Source organism: Amaranthus tricolor, chromosome 2, assembly GCF_026212465.1.
Source record: "Amaranthus tricolor cultivar Red isolate AtriRed21 chromosome 2, ASM2621246v1, whole genome shotgun sequence".
Lineage (NCBI taxonomy): Eukaryota > Viridiplantae > Streptophyta > Magnoliopsida > Caryophyllales > Amaranthaceae > Amaranthus > Amaranthus tricolor.
This window is the reverse complement of record NC_080048.1, coordinates 2,313,735-2,335,808: the sequence shown is the minus strand read 5'-3', so window position 1 is coordinate 2,335,808 and position 22,074 is coordinate 2,313,735. Positions and strand designations below refer to the sequence as shown.

Below are 22,074 nucleotides of genomic sequence, written 5' to 3'. Positions count from 1 at the left end.
AGATTGAATTTATAATGAGGGAATTAATGGGTTCAAGTAGTTAGAATGTGATATTTTGCATGATTTATTTAGTAAGTAAGTCATCAAACTTGCATTAGATTAAAGAGTGGTTGTTTTGGATCAATGCAAATATTATGTTAGTTCAAATGTACAATGAACTTACTTTCTAATCCAAGTTCAAAATTATTGGCATGTGAAATGTTCAACATTTGAATTTAGTACTTAATTAACATTAACATATGGATTATGTTTGATTAATATATTGGTTGTTAAAGATTCGTTATTGTTATGTGTGCCAATATACTGAGCACGTTGTTCATTTTTTGGCTGTGAAATTAATCTGTATTCTTATCTTTATTCTATTGTTGATTTTAGGCGTTTGACAAGTCGGTGAATCTATGCAACATCACTTGACTTTAGGGTTGCACATGATTCGATTTGATATGACATTAAAATCATATCAAACAAAAATTTTCGGTTTGGAAATTATTTTCATCTTAAAGAACATGAGATGATTTTTTTTCTTAAATTCTTCCTTAATTTAGCACAATGGTGAGTTTTAAGAGTTTAATTACTATTATCAACATTATATCCTTTATGACAATAATAATATTATTCTAAACCTCTAGAATAAATAGATAAATAATCACCAAAATCTCACAATAGTTTATCATGAGACAATATTAAACTCATCAACATTGAATACCAATCATGGCATTACAAATACCTATATAAAAACTACAAATTAAATACTATATAAATAAGAAAATTTTATGATAAAATAATACTAACTATTAAACTAATTAAGGACTATATATTTTAATTAATTGGGCTTGGGGGCAGTCCAATAAGACTTGGTTGCAAAGAGAAGTTTCTCCCTTTGAAGGGGCCCATCTTCATGGTTTACTATACGGCTATTCCATTGTAATGCATCAGTTATTTTCTTAATTTGCACCAAAACATCAACATCATCTCTAAATATTACACTCCCTTCTGGCCTTAATATCCTGTCCATTTCTAGCAATATGTCTTCTATCTCACACCTGCATTATGTTCCAAAGTTTATGTGTGGAATCGTAAAGAAAATGAAATAATGCAATGACGGATCTAGAAATTTGAAATGAAAAATATTATTTGACGATTAAAAATTACTTTTTCGACACTTGATTTGAGAGTGTAGACGTGAAAGACGACAAGATTACAATGCAATTAGACTTGTTCAATGAGGTAGGGAGTGGGTCAGGGTCAGTTTGGGTCGGCTAGGTTTAGTAAGGCTGAAAATTTGAAATAAATAAGTGTATTGTTATAAATAATTTCAAAACTAAACTTCGAAAAAAAGTATTTCACTAAATAAATCTCAAGGAACCAAGTCAATAAAAGTTTAAGCTGATAATTGAGGCATTAGGATATATTATATACTCTAACACGCCCCTTCACACAAGAACTCTTTGGGTTAGAAAAGTGGATACAACACAGACCCTCCTAGGGATGTTCAATGGAATGGATAAGGACCGAGCCGAACTTAAGAAAATATGGGGCAAGTTGGATAACGGCCCTTCAAACATACTCTAGGCTTTAAATGGGTCGGGCTTTGAAAGTCCGACCCGGTCTAATTCCGCCCAATTTAATTACTAAAAATTATTTTAATCCCCATTTATCAATTTATAACAATTAAATTATCATTTATAACAATTATATTGAAAAAATATAAATAATATCCATTGACATTGTTATTTATAATATTTAAATTATATATTAATTATGTTATTTACAAAAGCCCGTTTTTGACCCTTATTGAGCCCTTTTATAGGTCGCTTCATTTAATTATAGTAGAGCCTGTTTTCGGCCCGACCCATTTTTGACCCGACCCTTACAAAGCCCTTCTAAAAACGGGCCGGATAAGGGCTCAAAATGGGGCCCGACCCATTGAACACCCCTAGACCGTTGGATATTCGACATTAATTGAGGTGCAATTGAAATTCAAACCTATGACCTCTTGTCACGCTAACTTCTCATGTCAAGGAATCAACTCAACTAAAAACTTAAACTGATGATTAAAGCACTAGATATTTTATATACTCTAACACTAAGCGTTTAAGAAAATCGATTTCAGGGACAATGATTTTAGGTCCTATTGGGCTGGAGGGTGGGTACAATGTAAGGATCATTAAATAGTTTTTAGATTATACCTGTCTTTATATAGTGTAAAAATCGAATCAGCATGAATAAAATCATACGTTCGTGGATACGTAGACATTGCTTCACACCTACAAAAAACATTTCATTATCTCAATATTATTTAAGTATAAAGATTCCTCATCTAGCAAAAATTGATAAAATTACTTACCAACTTTGGTAAGTTCCAATTAACCCTCTTTCAAATATAACACCAAGAGTGTCAACCTTAGCTTCAATAGGAACAACATTCATAACCCAAACAGGATCATCCACCAAAGCTGCAGCAAAACCACCTAATTTTGCATTCATATCTAGAACATTCCTATACCTTCCCTTCTGTTTCAGCTCATTATTCACCTTCTTATAATACAAAACTCTTTTCTTCCATAATTTTACGTCGTCTCGGAAATTTTCCGGGACGACTCCTTTTACTGATCCAGACCTAATTCTGGGTGGAATCGTGTTCAATCTTTTTGGCCATTTTGCTAATTGTCCTCCTGCAACTTCTTCATTCTCTGAGACTTCCGGTAAAGGAGTCAGACATGTCTTTAAATTTTTGTACCTAGAGATTTGTAACTCAATAATTTTTGTTAGATTCAACCATAATATAAAAATACGATTATGGTCATGGTTGCAAAACAGATTTTACTGTCAATACAGTTGAATTTCGGTAAACTCAAAAATCTTAACAAATAACAATACAATCATGATAAGGTGATGCGGTCCTGTTTCAACAATGATCATGATATACTTATTAAGGAATAATATCATATTGATATTACTCACTTCATCACTGCCGCATATCGTGGAGTATAATGAGCTACCTTCTGTTAATTGACAACTATATTCATCAATAATAAGGAATACTTCCAACATCTCTTCATACATTACTCTGATTGTCAAATGTAGTCAATTATGGAAATTATATTATGTTTATCTTTTCCTTAGTTAACTTCTCCAAGTTAGGCTATTATCTTGTAAAATATTTTGCTGTAAAATATTTCTATTTAGTTTTAATTTGTACATTATATATACTCTTCTCTTGATTAATAAATTCATAACATTAAACCTATTCTATAATACTTTCTCTATTCTGAAATACTCGCTACATTTTTATTATTGACACTATTCATCGTTCAAGCTTATTTTATATATTGCAGCTAATGTTTAAGAAAAAAATATGGTCAAGTGGGATCTTATTTGAATCGGTATACTTTCATAATATTAATTTTTTATAATTTTTAGACGTGTATAATTCAATATATAAATGATCAAAATAACGCATTGAATTGCGTAAAAAGTCAAAATATAATAAGCATAGAGGACCGGAGAAAGTAGTAAAAAATACTAATTACTTTCATGTTCGCTTGAATTTACTACTGAAAGTAATATGTTATAATTTGCTAGTAAAAGTAACATATTATAATTTTAATTAGGAAATTCAAAGTTACGAGTATCGTACAAAGTTTTTCTTAAGAGAATGATTTGAATTTTGTACCAACCACACATGTATTTGGACTTGGTAGATCTATCTTTTTTTGTTTTGCAGCATGGCTTGACAGTTAACATTATTCATCTTACTTTTTTGTACAGAGTTTTGTCCATGTTTATTTGGTACTACTTGTAGGAGATTCTATATTCTATTTGGAATTTTACTTTTTACTTGTAGTACATTACATACCTTAAAAGAATGTATCGTCCGTAACGTTCAAGCTACTACTTGGCATATGATTGTTTATTATCATATTCAGAGTATCACGTTAATAGAAAGATTATGAGCAAGATATGGAAAAGAAAAAACGACTACAATTCATACCCATAAAGAAGAGCGCGACCAAAGGTCTCTCAACTTGACTTTGCATATGATTGTTAATTGTATTTATTGGTCAGTTTGATTAAATAAAAGTGTTAGAGTATATAAGATATTCTGAGACATAAATCATCAGCTTAAAATTTTGATTGAGTTGGTTTCTTAACATGGTATCAGAGCCAATGGTTGAAACCCCATGATATGTTATACTTCATACTCTAATAGGAAGTATTGAATGATTTGCTAAAATAACTAATTGTTATGAAAATATTGGATGAAAATTATTGTTATGGTTTTGTTTAAAGAAAAAATAAGTCGAAAAGTCAAAAATCAATGAAAAATATACTTATATTATAATATTTGCCTTTTATTTTGACCTACAAGTCAAATTTTTAACTAGTTGGAAAAAACTTTACCAAATTTTATTTTATTAATCTACCAACCAAAAAATCAAAAATAAAAGTCTTACCATGCATCATCCGGGTCTTGGGCAGAGCATAAAGGCGGGTTCGGGTTATGTTCTTGTGTGCGTTGGCATTTGAGATGATTGAATGGTTTTTGCCAAATAGCAATATCATCCTTTTCTGTGACTTTCTTCCAGCAAAGTTTATGGGCTAAAGTCTCAATTCTAGTTTGTTCTGCATTCAAATCTTCTTTGCTCCTATCCCACCCTTTCCAGTTCTTCTTCCAATTAATTGGTGGGCCGGATAATACCCAAATTCCACCGGGTCGGAGTATTCTATCAACCTCTATCAAGTATAATCCATCTACAAAAAAATTATACCAAAACATGTTAGGTAACAAGTACAGGACAAAAAAGTTCTTACTAAATATTATAATCGTTACCACCATGCAATGGCAGATCTTAAGCAATTTTTGTAAGGTGGTTAACTTAATAGGGGCATATAAGATTTTATAAAAAGTAACTCAAGGGGGCGGCCTCGTTTGGTCCGTAAAGAAGATCCGTCAATATTAACACATATTTGACGTAGACATAACTATGTCAAAAATTTTTTAAAAAGAATGAATTTAAAGATTTTCAACCGTGTTAAAATTAAATTCACTTAAAATGACTCAGAATCACAAAATAATTGAACATAAGAATAAAAACCCAAAAATGACCACATACTTAAAATATTTGAAAGTTCTCAAGATGTATAGAATAATCTCGAATAACTAATCACATAAAATTTGTTTTAGTTGATCAAAATTAGACCAATTTTTCTTCCAATAATTAATGTTAAGATAGATATATAAAATTTACCATAATTGTCCCATGGAATAAGGCAACGAGCACAATGAGCCATATCGAAAGCTCTAGATGGATAAGGAAGTCTCTTTGAAGACATAATTCCAATCAAAGCGGGAACTCCTCGTTCTAGGGCAAATTGAACTTGAGCTTCATGGGTGTCTCTTGGTGCAAATGACAATGGCAATATGTTCCTTGACAACAAGTAGGCCCCCCAACTTGCTACCTATTTATAGAAAATTAAAGACAACAAAAATTTGAACAATATTACTACCTCCTATTCAGCTGAATTGTCCCATTTTTTTTTGGCACTATTCACTTATCACTCTTAATTTGTATTTTACTCTTAATCTATAAGTTAAAACATAGTCATATGGGATCTTGTTTGATTCGTCTCAATACAAGGATTATTAATATCAACTTTTTATAATTTTTAATTAAGCATAATTTGAGATATTAAGAGTTAAAATATTGCCTCGGCAAGTGTGAAAAGTCAAATGGAACAGTTCAGCTGAATAGGAGGGAGTATTAATTAGTAAATCTTTTAAAATTCATAGACGAGATAAAATACAAGGTAGCTTGATTAAATGACAACATTGGATGCCCTAATCCGTCCATTCATTAGGGTAAAACTAGAATGGATTCAATATGTTTGAATCTAATTTTTATTTTTATAATCCGATCTAACTGTCTTGTTTTTGTTTGGATAAGACTCATACCAATCTTTATTTGGCTCATTATACAAGTCTAATTATAAACGATAATTCACGAATTCAAATCCTAACTAACTACATTGTACGAAAAGTCAAAAACTTTTATCAATCTATCTTAACAAATTTATAACCCATTTAAAGCCTGTTTAATAAAGGATAACCCACTCATTACACAAATCTAAATGTAGGACTTTCTTGACTAGCATCCCAAAAATCAAGGGTCTCTTTTACTTTTTATTAAATGTATTCAACAAAATATAGTGAGGTCAATAAATTGAAGCACACATTAAATTTAAAGAGTGTAAATTGATCATCCCCAAAGTTTTGGCCTTATTTTCCACCGTCCTTTTTTCTGTGTGGCAAAACTTAATAAAGCCACACTAAGGACAATAAAGACAAATGGGTTGTCACACCAAATTATGGTAAATCTCTTTGTAATAATAGTTTAGGGATACTTTTATTCTTTAAGGAGCACTTTAATTGGCTTGGGGTAGACACACTAATTACCATTACACATAGATCATAGACCACACAAAAGTTTTAAAGTGCTAACAATGTCTCTTTTACCATATTGCAAACCCTTGATTTGGACAACTTGTCTTTTCTTTAACAAACACTCGTAATAATACAAGCCAAATGGATTTGAGCCGTCAAGGCCCGAATCCTTTATCAACGTGATCGGTTGGGCTCAAAGTTTGAGTTGATTTGGTCTATTTTTGTTTGGACTCGATTCAATCAATGTCTAATTTAGTGGCGAAATAACAAGAGAGGCTATCGGGAGCCTGGGCTTTGCGGCCTTCTGATCTCGTCACATCTTGTTCTATTATTTAATTTTTTAAATTTATAGCTGCCAACATAAATAAGCTCGAAACTCAAATCTCCATTTTCTATATCACAAGATACGAGTAATTTTGTCCACAATAATTTTGCTTCATACTTCGCCCTGATCTAATTCATTACACAAATCTTTAACATCAATGTACATCAATTTATGGGCAACATGTATAAAACAAAGATTGGGCAAGTATATACATACAGATACTATACATGATAGACTTAGAAAACAACAAATACTACAATTAGAGAAGTAGTTAAAACTTGAAACTGAAATATATGAATATTGTATTTGTACACATTTCAAGAACGTGACAGTATACAAAAGTCTAATACATTAGATGGACTATGACACATGCCACATGACACTAACTTTGCTTTTGGATTATTATGTGTGTGAATTATCATATTTTATACTTATATTTGATTGCGATTTGTGAAGGTTGGATGCAATTAAGATAATTAACTACCTACTCATTGTTTTTAAATTGAAAATAAGATTGAATTTTATTTGATTTCATATGAATAATCAAACTTTTAGCACCCCATTTGGAATTTCAATACTCCTTGATTAGGTAGTTATAATGTGAACTCTATGTAAGATTTTTTTTAATATAAATATAGCAAAAAAAATTGACACAAATTCTAGTTTTTAATAGTTGCCCACATTCTTTTTCGTTAAATCATAACCAAAATTTAAATCCTTAATATAATATCTTTATTCATATATAATTAAAAATACTAATCAATAGTTACAACAATGACTGTAACACGATTAGACATTAGACATTAGAGGTATTAGTAAATCAATACCACTAAAATAATATTTTTATACAAAAATATAATAAGTCCAATTTATGAAAAATTCCAAGATTATTTAAAATTTATGAAAAATTATCTAAAATAACCTGACATTTTATTTGTTCGCTTTTAATAACTTCATATTAGATTATATCCAACCTTTGCTATGTATTAGGCCCCATCATATTCAGTAATCTGAATCACCAAAGCCTCACCCCTGAACCACCACAATCGTACCCCTCCCCTCCCACACCTACTACATCATAATTTGCTTTAAATGGGATGTATTTAACAGCATTTAATTTAAATGTCATTGCTTCAAATTTTTAATAGTATATATCGTGAATTTAGTGAGATCTTTTAGTAACCTAATAAAAAATCATACTAAAACTTTTAGCTGACATAGGATTTAGTGTTATTTCTCATAAATGTCACTATATACTATAGTAACAATTACATATGTCACTAAAGGCTAAATAGAGTGTCATTAAATCACGTTATAGTGAAACTTAAAATAAAAACCAACAATTATTACACTAAAAATATAAATCAGTTGCATTTTTTAATGCCACTAAATCTAATGTCGCAAAAATTTAAATTTTTTTTAGTGACCGAATATAGTAAGAAAATTAAAATATGTATTAAATGTGAAAAAGTCTAATATTAAATTATTATTGACTATTTTTCCTAAAATTTATGTATAAAAAAATATGAATAATTAAGAAGAGAGTAATTAAAGAACGTACCCCACAACCAGTATCAATGGCAGTTCTAATAGACCCATCATCAAGATTGATCAACTTAGCAATCTCATTAATATAAGCATCAGCCCCAAACCTGAACATAGTACCACCACCCGGAAACTTAAACCGATCTCCTTCAAACTGGATCCAATTCTGACCCGATTTCTTAACCGCTAACTGTTTATGAGGAACATTATTATACCAAGCATAGTCTCTACTAACGGGCCACTTAAAAGGTCTTTTATACCCGTATGGAGCTGGAATCCGACACTTTACAAGATCTGTTTTCTTCGGGCAATGCCGCTCTAAATGCATCATCCGGGTCCGGTCTAATTTTAATGATCTTACTGGATCTTGACATGGGGTGTGCTCACTAAAAGTCATATTACAAACCGGGTAAGTAGGACCCGACGGGCCTTGACCCGATGACATTGATGTAGCCTCTTTGGAAACATGATGGGGGGAGAAGTCTATAGAACCCGAGTTCAAACCCGAGGCCAAACTCGGGTTTGAGGAGTTTTTTGTACTACATGTGATGATTGCGGCGGAGGTGGTAGCTCCGCCTCCGCCGCCGTGCCATACACCTAGAAGATAAGAGCAAGAACATAAGAAGGTGATTAGGGTTAATGTGTAAATGTGGTTGATTTTCTTCCAAAATGGATGTGGTTTATGAGATGAGTCTAATCGAACTAACCCCCTCATGTGAATATTTTGTGTAATTCTTTATGATTTTCTCACTTTCTAATAATGGGGAATGTATGTTTGGTGGGGAAAATAAGGCAGAAGATCAACTACTCAAGTAAATAAGTAGACTTAAAGTTGAGAGTAAAGGTTGTTTTAATTATCATCTGAAATTAATTTATTCCATTTTGTAATTTAATTTAATTAAATTTTTTGTTAAAATTGTATTTACAATGAAATACGAATTAAATGAACATAAAATTCAATTTTAAATCAATTCAATGATCCAAACAAACAAATCTATTGAGACTTGAGAGTATGGATAAAGTGTACTCATCTGTCCTCATTTAATTGCATTAAAAAATAAGTGGGTTAGTTATAAGATAGTGGTAATAAATAAAGAGAAAAAATAAATTTTGTAAATAAAATTAAAAACGAATTAAAATCTATTGATGAAATTAAAAGAAAATAATAGGTTATTATCTAAAAATAAAAATAATACAAATTAATTAGAAGTCGGCAAAATAAAATATAATGCAAACCGACCAAGTATTAAATACTAGTATCTTTTAAATGATGAAATGACATGTGTTGTCTAGATCTCTTGTATGGAATCTAACATAGGTCTACATGTGTTCCCTAATTATATTGTTTTTATATATACGGTCATAATATTAAAATTAGCAATTATTTGAGGTCAAATTTTAGTTTTAAGTATTGTATTAAGATTAATATTATGCATCAAAAAAACACAGAATTTAAGATTTCCTTGATCGTGAAATACTCGCAACATAATATTTTTAGTGCTATTAACATTAATCATTCAAACTTATTTAAACGTAAAAAGTAAAATGTTTTGAGATGAAATGTGTCATCGGGTACAATTTAGTAGAGATACGATTCATGTATCTTTAGATTAGAATAAAATCTCACTATAATCTACCTTATCAATTTCCGATGTACTATAACGAGTATAATGTATTCTATTAGGAAGTGTGTAATATTTTATGGGTAATATAATGTAGACACCGAATTTTGATGAGTATAGGAACATCTAAACATAGAAGGTGTAGGATAGTGAATCTAGACTTTTTTGAAACAGATTCGATCGATTCAATATTTAACTGACTTGTAATCGAACTCTACTTTGACTTAATTTTAAAAATAAAAATTCACAATTATATAAAAATCAATATAAACATAAAACTTTATGTGAATTACAGTAAATTCAAAATTAATCTGATAATCTAAATAAGCACATGAAACGTGAATCTAGCTATTTTTAGGATCTCGATGACGAGGAAAGCTATGGTGTGTAGTTTTTTCTTTACTACTAGTGTTGAGTGTACGATACGACGTACTACTTTTATCAAGTATTTAACTAGTGGGCCATTATGGTTTTGTTGGTTAGTGTTACTTAATGTCTTATTGCTATTACTTTATGACCAATTATTTTGTGCTACACTTTTTGATTCCATTTGTCTAAATTTCTTTACTTTAATCAGCTTGTTTCACTTGTTTGCTGAATTCCCAATTGGGAGTAGTTCTTATTTGGTCCGGAATATATATAAATTTTATCATAGCAAAACTAAATATTACTCGATTCAATCTATAATATTTTAGTATAAAAATCAAATTATTTATGCGCAGAAGTAAATTTTTTATGACTCAAATAAAGACACACCATATGATAAGCAATAATGTGAGTGCAAGCAGTTGAGAGCATTAATAGGGGCTCATAGGAAGCAATAGAGGAGGATCTTTGATGTGCCACGGTGATGAGAAATAAATCGCAAAAAGATGCATGTGCGTGAAGGGTGCCTTAAACAAGGCAAGAGACCAATGCCTTGATCAAAGCAAGAAAGTGCACATATATAGGTTGTCTTGAACGAGGCAAGAGCTATAGGAGAAGGTATAATACAATACTAGCTTCTATTATACAAATATTGTGCATGTTGGAAATACTTCACATGTAAGACAAGATTTCACATCAATAAATTAGTGGGTTGTGGATTTGCATATATATATATTGGGTGAAATAATCCTCCTATTACCATATGGTTTTGGGAATCAATGAACCTCACCTATGTATGTGCAATTCAACGCACTTGACCCATGGGTTTGTGAGCTCGAGCCCATGGGTGTCCCGTGTCCACACAAGTGGGCCACGGTGAGATTATGTGATGAATTGTCACGGCCTAATAGTGCAAATATATTATACTCCCTCCGTTCTTTTTTGTTCTTTTCGTTTACTTTTTGCGCAGTTTTTAAAGTAAATTTAGAGTCTTAATATCTCTAAATACGCATCTTAAAAAATTATAAAAAATATATAGTTAAAAGTATATATTAAGACAAATCTAATGAGATCACACATGAGTATATATCTTAAAAAGCTTAATCAAATTTGCCTTTCTAAAAAAATATTCTAAAAAAAAAACATTAGGAAATAAAGGGACATTGACTTTGAATATTAAGGAAAGATTTGATACTCCATCTAATTTGATTTAAATATAAGTTTCTTTATATTTTTAAAAAGAGAAAATTCAAGAGTTGACTTGGATTTAGTACATTAATTTCATAAAGATTTTTTCCGATATAATAAAATAATTTTTTTCATTTGATACTAGAATATTTGTTACACACTATTATAAAACTTTAAGAGCTCTCGAAAAATTAAATAAGTTGATGAGATAAGTCTACAAAGCACGGGTATCCTGTGTTTTAGGGGGCAGTCCAATAAGATTTGACCGCAAACAACAACTTTTGCCTTTGAAGAGGTCCATCTTCATGGTCAACTATTTGACTATCCCATTGTAATGCATCTGTTATTTTCTTTATTTTTACCAAAATATCAACATCATCCCTCAAAATTACACTTCCTTCTGGCCTTAATATTCTGTCCATCTCTAACAATATATCATCCATCTCACATCTGCAACATATTATACAGGGATTCATTATTTTTATCATAACATAAATATGTTAGTACTAGCTAGTCCTTCTACTCGTATTCTTAACAAATTATATGTTGTGTACCTATTGTTATAGAGAGTAAAAATCGTATCAGCATGAATAAAATCATATGTCCGTGGATATGTAGACATTGCTTCACACCTACGTACAAAAACAATTTAAATTAGGTTAGATTTCTAATTCAAGCACGTCGATCATATTTACTAACCAACAATACTAACTATATCAAAATTATGTTCTGAATATCTAAGCTTATTTACACAATGAGATTCTTGTTCGCAAAGATAATACTTTATTCTATTTTTTTTATTATCATAAGTTCCTTTACTTTCAGCCAGACTAATTTCCACTTACCTCTTCGCTTAAATTATTCTAAATCTAAACCTTTTACTTTTCTTATCGATATATTAATAAAAAAAAAGGTTTATTATATCTTGAGGGCAAAAGATTTATAGTTTGGATTATAATGGAGTATATTAAAATGGCTCATTAAAACATTTACAATACTTATTTTGTAAAGTTGCACATGTTATTTGCTATCAATAGTTAATCAAAAACAACATTTTTATTAGTGTTACATTGTAACTAATAAGGATAAGAATTAAGGTTGCATAAATTTTACCTCAGAATTCCACCCGTGGGAGTGGGACCCATTAAATGAAATGGATATGTAATGTAATGTGCATTATAAATCAAAAAAGCAATGTTTTTGACTTACCAACTTTGGTAAGTTCCAATCAAGCCTCTTTCATAGATGACTCCAAGAGTATTGACCTTAGCTTCTATAGGCATAACGTTCATAACCCAAACAGGATCATCCACCAAAGCTGCAGCAAATCCACCTAATTTTGCATTCATGTCTAGAAGGTTCCGGTACCTTCCTGGTTGCCCTAACTGATTGTTCACTGTCTTATAGTATGATACTCTTCTTTCCCATAATTTTATGTCTTCTTGGAACATTTCTGGTGTTATTCCTTTTGTTGATCCACTACTTATTCTTGGTGGGATTGCATTTAATCTTTTTGGCCAGTTTTCTAATTGTCCTCCTGCAATTTCATCATCTTCCGAAACTTCTGGTAATGGGTTAACACATGACTCCAAGTTTGTGTACCTATAAATTTATTAATTGACACTAAATGATTGATTAGAAAAAAAGATTAGTTGCACATAAAATTACTTCAAACATTAATAAAATACTACTATGAGTTACATATTGATGAGTCATGAGTGTGTTAGACAAGGTTTTTTTGATTGATTTTGACTTTTGACTTTGTGGTTTGCTAAACAGCCAAAAAAAAAAAATTGGCCAAAGGTTTTTAAATTAGATGAAAAGTTGATTTTTATGCGAATATCCAAAAACTATACCCACGTTTTATTTAATAAAGAGCAAACAACTTGTAAGGGACAACGAATTTTTACTAAACATCTTCATTAGTTGGGTTATAAATAGCTAGCAAAAAAGTCAATGATTCTAGTTAGCTAGGTCGGACAAACCAATTTAATCAGTTGATCATCGATAACCAATTAACAAACACTCCATTGTATGTCTCTTGATCAAGGACAAAGCTAGGGTCGTAAAAATCTTTGAGTTACCCTCGCTTAGAAAGTCCAAAAAACAGTACATCTACTAGTCCATAATGTAACAATATGTGTGTGATCTGAGTGTGTCTAATATAGTAGTGCAAAGAAGAATAATAAGAAAACTAACCATGCATGATCAGGACGAGGAGTAGGACAAAAGGTTAAGGTGGTATGAAGCTTCTTGATACGTTTGCATTTCATATGATTCAATGGCTTTTGCCAAATAGCAATATCACCTCTTTCAATCACTTTCTTCCAACAAAGATTTTTTGCTATTGTTTCAATTCTCTTTTGTTCTCCATTTAAGTCTTCTTTGCTTCTTTCCCATCCTTTCCAATATTTCTTCCATCGTATGGGCGGGCCCGATAGGATCCAATACCCTCCTGGTCGAAGTACTCGATCAACCTCTATTAAATATATTCCATCTGTTTTATTCATTTTTTTCAAATTTAGAAAATTATATATTAAAAAAAATATATTCATCTGTTTCACTCATTTTTTTTCTAATTTTGAAAATTAAATATTAGAAAACTAAACTTGAAGTTACTAAATAATCTTTATTTTTTTTATAAACACTATCTAGTATCTACTTATATTTTAATACTTAACAATGTTACATACTATCACGCATTCAACTAAACTTGCGATAGATAGTCCCTCAGTGAAACAATCTCAAAATAAAAAATTTATATCAACATAATTTGTATTAGTATGTGATATTCAACCCATGTATAAAATGCATCTCAAGGTGAGACCGTCTCATAGATCAATTTATAGTATTCTTTATACCAAGGAACCAAGCAAAAACGCCAATGATTGTTTTTATATAATGGGCTAATGATGAGGAATTGCTTTTTATGTATGATTGGGCCTTTGTACCATAGGTTAAGCCCACTTTATATATGAGTTGAATTGCTCAACTAATACAAATAATACAAATAATGAGAACAATTGCTCTTTATTTAACAGTCGACTCACAAAGAGAACATCTCTTATAAGAACAACTTAAATCTTTATTATATGTGTATATATAAGGGCTAATGAGTAACAATATTAAAAGAGGATTAAAGTTTTTCTATATGATATTAAACCAAAAATATTGGAATGGTGTAATGATAGATTACCATATTTATCCCAAGGAATAAGGCAACGAGAACAATGAGCCATATCAAAAGCCCGTGATGGATAAGGCAATCTCTTAGAAGCAATAACACCAATCACGGCAGGAACCCCCCGTTCTAAAGCGAATTGGACTTGTGCTTCATGAGTATCCCTTGGTGCGAAGGACATTGCCAATATGTTTCTTGATAGTAAGTACGCTCCCCAACTTGCTACCTTATACATAACAATTCTAATTAGTTAATTAAATTAATGCACTATTATTTGAAAAATAATTTAATTATGATTAATACAACTACACAGATTGTTATATGAGACTGTCTCTTTGTAAGACGCATTTTATTTATAGGCTAAATAGTTCAATTGATGCAAAATATAAGTATATAAACTTTTTTTAATTTTGATGTCGTCTCACCGAGAAATAGTTTTTCAAAAGACTAGCTCATACAACTATATTACACACTCACCAAATTATTATTACTTCCTCTATTCCCTTTATTTGTCATATTTGAAATATTTCACTAAAGAAAAGAGAATTTAAACATGGTTTTTGAGAGATATATACCAGTTAAAATATATGCGAGTGAAATCTTGTTGGATTTATCATAATGTTTAATTTTACATATAATTTTTATAAATTTTATGGTAAGTATTTATAGATATTTAGGTTCAAATATGTGTTTTAAAACTTAGTACGTACATAAAGCAAAGTTGAGTAGCAAAATAAGGGATGACAAAAATTTGTATAAATAAATTCCTTTGTTCCATTTTATTTGATTCGGCTTTTTAGTATTATATTTCACGTATAATTCGCACTTAATGTTATCTAGTTTTTGAGAAACTAAAAAGGAGGTTTTAAAATAAAGTACAATAATTGATGATAATTTTTTAGTGTAATGTCATTTTGATGGATTATTTTATGTTTCCATATAACCCTTAGCTAGACTACATATTTTATATTTAATTTAAAGAATTAATGATTCTCAAATGAATTTGATCATAAAATAAATTAAATTAATACATTGCCATAAATGAAGGAATTAATAGAAAATTGTTTTATCCCATTAATTCCATCCGAAAGGCATTTATTTGCTACCAAATTCAGCACAATACAATCACATTTTTTAGGGAAAAATTTTATTCCAATAATTTCATTTATGCCATTAATTTTGTTTCTAACCGAATTCCAATATTCACCTTTTCATTTACTTTTTATTTCCCATTTGTCCTTCGTACCAAAATTGTAAATAAAATTTATTAGCTTTTTTTTAGCTTTTGTTTTCTTTTAGAGGTAACAAATGAAATTTTAATTGCTTGGAAAAAAAATCTGTGGATGTTATCCCCTATTTCTGATCATCCGCGGCTCACAATTCTTGACCATACGCTAACAGGTTAAATAATTACTCCTACGATTTTACATTCCTAAACTTTTTAAATATCATCTTGAAGGGTTTATAAAATCTATTTATTTTTTTTATTGTTTATTTAAAAATTAAAACAGATTAATTTGATGTTCTAAACGATATTTTAAAACTATAAAAGTGATTACTTTAAGGTTTTAAGTGATCACTTTAAGATAATAAATATACGTTACACTGACGCAATAGAAATGAATTCACTATAACACCGTCTCATTTAAGAATGTGTTTTTTTGTTTATCAGAGTTAAATGAGCATCAAATCTAAAATCTTATTTAAAATAATTTAATACTTACTTCCACTAATATAAGACAGATTCAATTCTAATTTTTAGGATTAAGACAAAGGATTCACATTCACAACCTTACTTTTCCACAAGCACATCCCCATCTTATATAAATTACGTATCTCAGTTTCATCAAAACAAAAATAATTACATGAAAACAACAAATTAATTAATTTTATTTGATGGCAAAGCTCTACAACGTATAGAAGTGTTTCAAATTATATGTATATAAAAAATATAACAATTTTATAAATTATTTTTAACTAAAACTATGTATTTTAAAATAGTAACTTCGCTTGTTGAGTCTCTATCGTTTATATCATTAATAACAATAATTATGGAGAATTATTGATTAGCATAATATTTGAAGATGTTTTTTTTTTCATCGTACCTGCCTACATACAATATGAATTAATTTTCTTTTTCCCTTTGCCAATTAAAAATTCTCCAACGAACCTTGTGTTTTAAATTCGTATCTATATTTAACGCTATATTATTTTTATAATATTTAAGTTTCATTAATTAAGTACAAATTAAACATTCCTAAAAAATGTAAAATAAGCTATAAAAAATAATAAATAAAATAACAATTTATTTTGTATGAGACTGTTTCACTATGAGACAAATTCATATAATTAATCTATTTTTTTAATTATTAATCATTTTAAAACTTTGAGTAATCACCTTAATCAACTAAATGTATATAAGTCAGTTCAATAAAAATAGTCTTATTTAAAATAAAAATAAAGTTGACTTACCCCACAACCAGTATCAATGGCCGTCCTAATAGACCCATCATTAAGATTAATTAATTTTCCGATATCATCAATATAAGCATTAGCACCATTAGGGAACATAGTACCACCACCCGGAAACTTGAACCGGTCTCCTTCAAACCGGATCCAATTCTGAACCGCTTTCTCAACCGTTAGATGTTTATGTGGTACGTTATCATACCATACATACTCTCTACATACGGGCCATTTAAACGGGCTTTTGTACCCATACGGGGCGGGTATCCGACACTTTAGGAGCTCCGATTTCTTTGGACAGTGTCTTTCCCTATATATAAGTCTATCTCTCGTAAATTTCATTGATCTTATTCTATCCTCGCACGGGGTATACTCGCTATGCTTAATATCGCACGGTGGATAAACCCGACTGTAATTCAAATCCGAAGAAAAGGTGTCTTGGTCTGCCGTGTGGCGGGCAACAAAGTTTAGAGGGCTCGAGTTGGTAAAATTTAGAGAGGTATAACAAGTTGCAGTGTTGGCTGGGTTGCGACTGCGACCTTGCCACACCGCAAGAAGATAAAAAAAAGAACATATAAAAATAATATAAATTAATTTTGATAATTTGTGTTTGTTATTGTTTTTAAGTACCCAATTCCAATAAGAAGAGGAAGGTTTTGAGGTTGGGTGGTATGGTGTATCTAAACCTCCCATAACTTGTTTTGGGAGCTATTGATTTGGATTGTTTTCTTTTCTACTTTTGGGAGTATTTAATGGTGGAGGAAAGGGAGAGATAACATTGAAAAATGGTTTTTTTTTCACTTTCTAATTTCATTTGTATTTTGTTATAAGCTTTTGTTATACCCCTTGATTTCTTAGAAGTTTATTCATTAGTTTGTTACATAGTTTTCAAAATATTTTTAAATTTTATAATCAAAATCTAACAAGATATAATATGAATATACTTTAATTTATTTATATATCCATGAAAAATAATATTCAAGTTTCTCTTTTTTTTAAAAAATACTCTATTCATTTCTAATGTTTTTCTCATTTAAAATATTTCACTTTAAAAAGAGAGAAGTTTGACTAATTATGATTTTTGAGAGATATATAAAAAAATAATACTTTATATATTTATTTGAGATCTCGTTAAATTCGTCTTAATGTATACTTTATTATCATACATTTTTATAGTTTTTTATAATGCGTAATTAGATATATTGAGACTTAAAATTTGTTTTGAAAACTTTGCGAACAGTAAACAGGAATTAAGAAAAAAACGGAGGGAGTAAGTTTTGAAAAAGGATGAAGTATATAGAGATGGGCAAGGGTCTAAGACCTTACCTGGACCCTATTGGACCCTACTCTTTTTTAAGGGTAAGGGTCTATTTTTTCTGGAAAATAAAAATATTTTAAGGGTTTAGTTCCGAGTAGATCTGGACCCGACCCTTGGACCCTTAAGACCCATTTTCGATTGGTCTTCCCACTTATTTTATTTTTAAAGTATTTTTAAAGTAAAGTTACTTCTATATATTTTCTATATTTCTTTGCTAATTGTGATGAACAGTAGTTTGTTGATGTTTTATTTTCTAATTTTTTGTCATTAATTTTATTTTAAAATTATCTTACATAATACATTACTACATACTAATGTTTACAGTGGTTATCTGTTATGTTCATTTTGTAGAGCTAAGACTATTTTGTTCAATTTGAATGCATTATTTCTAGCTATGGTTATTTTTCTTGGGACTTAACAAAGTAAGATTTTGGCCGTATCTTTTAATGTTTTTTTAATATTTGTATTGTTTGAGTAGTTTATGCCATGATGGAAAATTATGTATTTTGTTTTAAGTTTGATTTTTGAAATTATTACTGATTTAGAAGATATAGAGTAATTTTATATGAATTTTAGGAATTTAGACCTTAAGTGTCTAATAAGGGTTCAGATTAGGGTCTAATAAGGGTCTATATTAAGATCTATTTTTCATACCCTTAAATCTTACTTAAAAAAATAATTTTTTTAGGGTACGGGTCCAGACCCTTAGGGTCTGCTTTAAAACCTATGGGTCTGAGTCCGGGTCTAATTTTTTAGATTCTTATAATTAGGATTTGGGGATGGACCCTACACTAAATTTAGGGTCCAGGTCTGGGTGTATATTTTTATTGGTGTGTATAGCTTTATCTGGGTGAGTTTTATTGTGGGGGTGGCAGACGGTTTATGGGCAAATGGGTTGTGTTAATTTTTTGTGCCTAATTGACTAGAAGTTAAAAGAAATTAAAACACAATTAATGGTGGTGATGGGGGTGAAATGATAGAATTGTGGGTTAACTTGGGTGGGTTCTATGGGAAAGGGGTAAAGAGATTTAACGATTGGTACATAAAGTCAAGCAATTGAATATCACACTTGATTAGTTTTCATGCACTTGTAGAAATATATTATTATCAAGAAGGAATTTTTTTATAAAGACATTAATTCATTTATTTGAATCAATTTAATGTCGATTAATGTGGAAGATTTTCTTTAACAAGAGCAATATACATGGTCAAATACTTTCTCCGTTTCACAATGTTCTACTTGTATAATAATTAATAGAAATAATATATATATATATATATATATATATATATATATATATATATATATATATATATATATATATATATATATATATATAATATTTACAATTTATTTATAAATTAAACATTGATTATACTTTATATATATATATATATATATATATATATATATATATATATATATATATATATATATATATATATATATATATGTCAAAAACATTAATTACATTTCTTTCTCTTTAAAATGGAATATTCCAATGGGAAGTACATTAGAGAAGAGAGAAGCATATAAGTAGATAAAATTATATGCATTAACTTGTGTATTTAATAGTGTGAGACAATAATATAGTCCTACTAATTTATCAAATAATTTCGTGTTTTAAAATTTTCCTCAGAAAAAGTCAAAAAACATCCAAACTTTGCATTGAATGATTATTATTTTTCTATTTTATGGTAATCTCGAAGGAGAGAGAGAGAGCTAGCAGCTAGCTAGGTGAAAATCAAATTTAAAATATTTTCTAAAAAGTGATATTTACTAATTAAATGAGACGAAATTCGATTCTTTCTTATTTAATTATAGAAAATACATAAAAAAATTTAGCTTTAATTATTTGATGATTAATTAATTTATATTTGTTACTACTTACTAGAGTATTTCACTATTTTTAATCTAAGCGTATATTATACTCATAGTGATAGGTCCTAAATCCTAATAATATGGAAAATTGGATAAGATATTTCAAGATGTCGAGCTACAAAGGGTATTAACTAACAAGTGAAGAGAAAATTTTAAAAATCTTTAATTTGTTAGTTAGGTATTAGCTAGGCTTTGTCGTTGATACTATGTAATATCATAATGCTAGTGTAAACAATTATTATGATATAATTTATTTAAATTACCCCTTTTATCTTGTAAACTATTGGACACTTTTTAAATAAAAATCATTAATCAAACATATAGAAAATTATACTTAGTGGATGTTCAATAGAAGTACTTCTTTATTTGTATAATTCGTAAAATCGCATATTTTTATAATATAATTTTTATAATTTTTGAGTTTTAAATATTTGCGTAAAAAAGCTAATAGTGCAAGTAAAAAATAACAAAGAAACTATATGTTAATTGTACGATAGTTTATTGTCGAGTATGAAACTTTTTTTGAATTATCTTGTAAACTATATGTTAGCGAAGTAATTTAGTCTGAAATTTTTTTTTTGAATTATAAGATAGGTTGAGAGAAGAAAAAAGCTAGATAAAAATCAAACTTAATATTTATTGAAAATTAACAATTTTTCTCTTTAATTATGACAAGATCCGATCTCTGTATGAAACTACTTGTTATTAGCTTGTGAAAATGCTATTTTTCAGGACAACTAAGGAAGGTACTAATTGGCGCATGATTTGTTGTTTGGTAAGAACAAAAATGGAGATTAGTGTAGGAGTATTTTTCAGGACAACTAAGGAAGGTTCATTTGCTTTGATTTTCATGACATGTTTAATGTAGGCGTATATAAAAAGTCGTGCGATTTCAGTCATCGTATAGTCTTAGACAACTGTCTTATATATATATATATATATATATATATATATATATATATATATATATATATATATATATATATATATATATATATATATATATATATATATATACCTTTGCTATATCTTTCAATTGTACGGTTCATTATCGCATTCTGGGGAAAAATCTATGTGAATAGGAGAATATTTTAGCAACAGAAATTCCTGTACGTCTCGGTTACATCATAACATGCACCTTATTATCTTTAGATTGAAAGACGATCTTTCACAAGGATACAATTATCTATAAGTTTAACACACTTTGCGCTATTTCTTTGTTTTTGAATCATATGTCTAATGTAGGCTCTATGGTGTGTTTAGCAATTGTTTTTTTTTTATTGATTTTTAGTTGACTTTTGGCAATTGGTTTTTATTGCTTAAACGACATATAAAAATGTTTAGTAAATGACTTTTAAGTGAAGTAAAAAAACTGATTGCTAAGCCAAAATAAAAAAAAACTACTCTTTATATATATTTTTTTCACTAACTGTATTTTAACATTTTTATATTGCTTATAGTCTCTACCTGTTTCCCACTAACTTTTTTTAAACATTTTTTTACTAATCGTGCACACTAATTATCTAGTTAAGAAGATACTCTATAACTCCAAAGCTACATCTCTTTCGGATGAAACTAATCAATACCTTAATGATACGTAGCTCGCCTCAAAACGTAGCATAGACTCAATTGTATCCTGCTTATAATATAATATCATAGAGGATAAACTCATGGTGTTTTTAGTATCACTTGGCACAAATACTTCAGTAACCAAAATGTAATTTTTCTGTAACACG

The 22,074-nt window shown here is 29.2% G+C and overlaps 2 protein-coding genes across 2 annotated transcripts; both read right to left on the bottom strand.

Moving 5' to 3' along the window:
* Positions 1 to 630: 630 nt before the first annotated feature.
* Positions 631 to 9,146, bottom strand: LOC130806670 (probable methyltransferase PMT16). The gene is made up of 6 exons (XM_057671831.1): positions 8,332 to 9,146; positions 5,253 to 5,463; positions 4,458 to 4,755; positions 2,348 to 2,740; positions 2,190 to 2,267; positions 631 to 1,043 (listed from the first exon to the last, which is right to left on the bottom strand). Exons 1-6 carry the CDS (start codon positions 9,028 to 9,030, stop codon positions 824 to 826), a joined length of 1,899 nt encoding a protein of 632 aa, XP_057527814.1. The 5' UTR covers positions 9,031 to 9,146; the 3' UTR covers positions 631 to 823.
* A 2,333-nt stretch (positions 9,147 to 11,479) lies between these two features.
* On the bottom strand, positions 11,480 to 17,959 carry LOC130806586 (probable methyltransferase PMT15). The gene is made up of 6 exons (XM_057671721.1): positions 17,145 to 17,959; positions 14,688 to 14,898; positions 13,691 to 13,988; positions 12,701 to 13,093; positions 12,046 to 12,123; positions 11,480 to 11,941 (listed from the first exon to the last, which is right to left on the bottom strand). Exons 1-6 carry the CDS (start codon positions 17,829 to 17,831, stop codon positions 11,731 to 11,733), a joined length of 1,878 nt encoding a protein of 625 aa, XP_057527704.1. The 5' UTR covers positions 17,832 to 17,959; the 3' UTR covers positions 11,480 to 11,730.
* Positions 17,960 to 22,074: the final 4,115 nt, after the last annotated feature.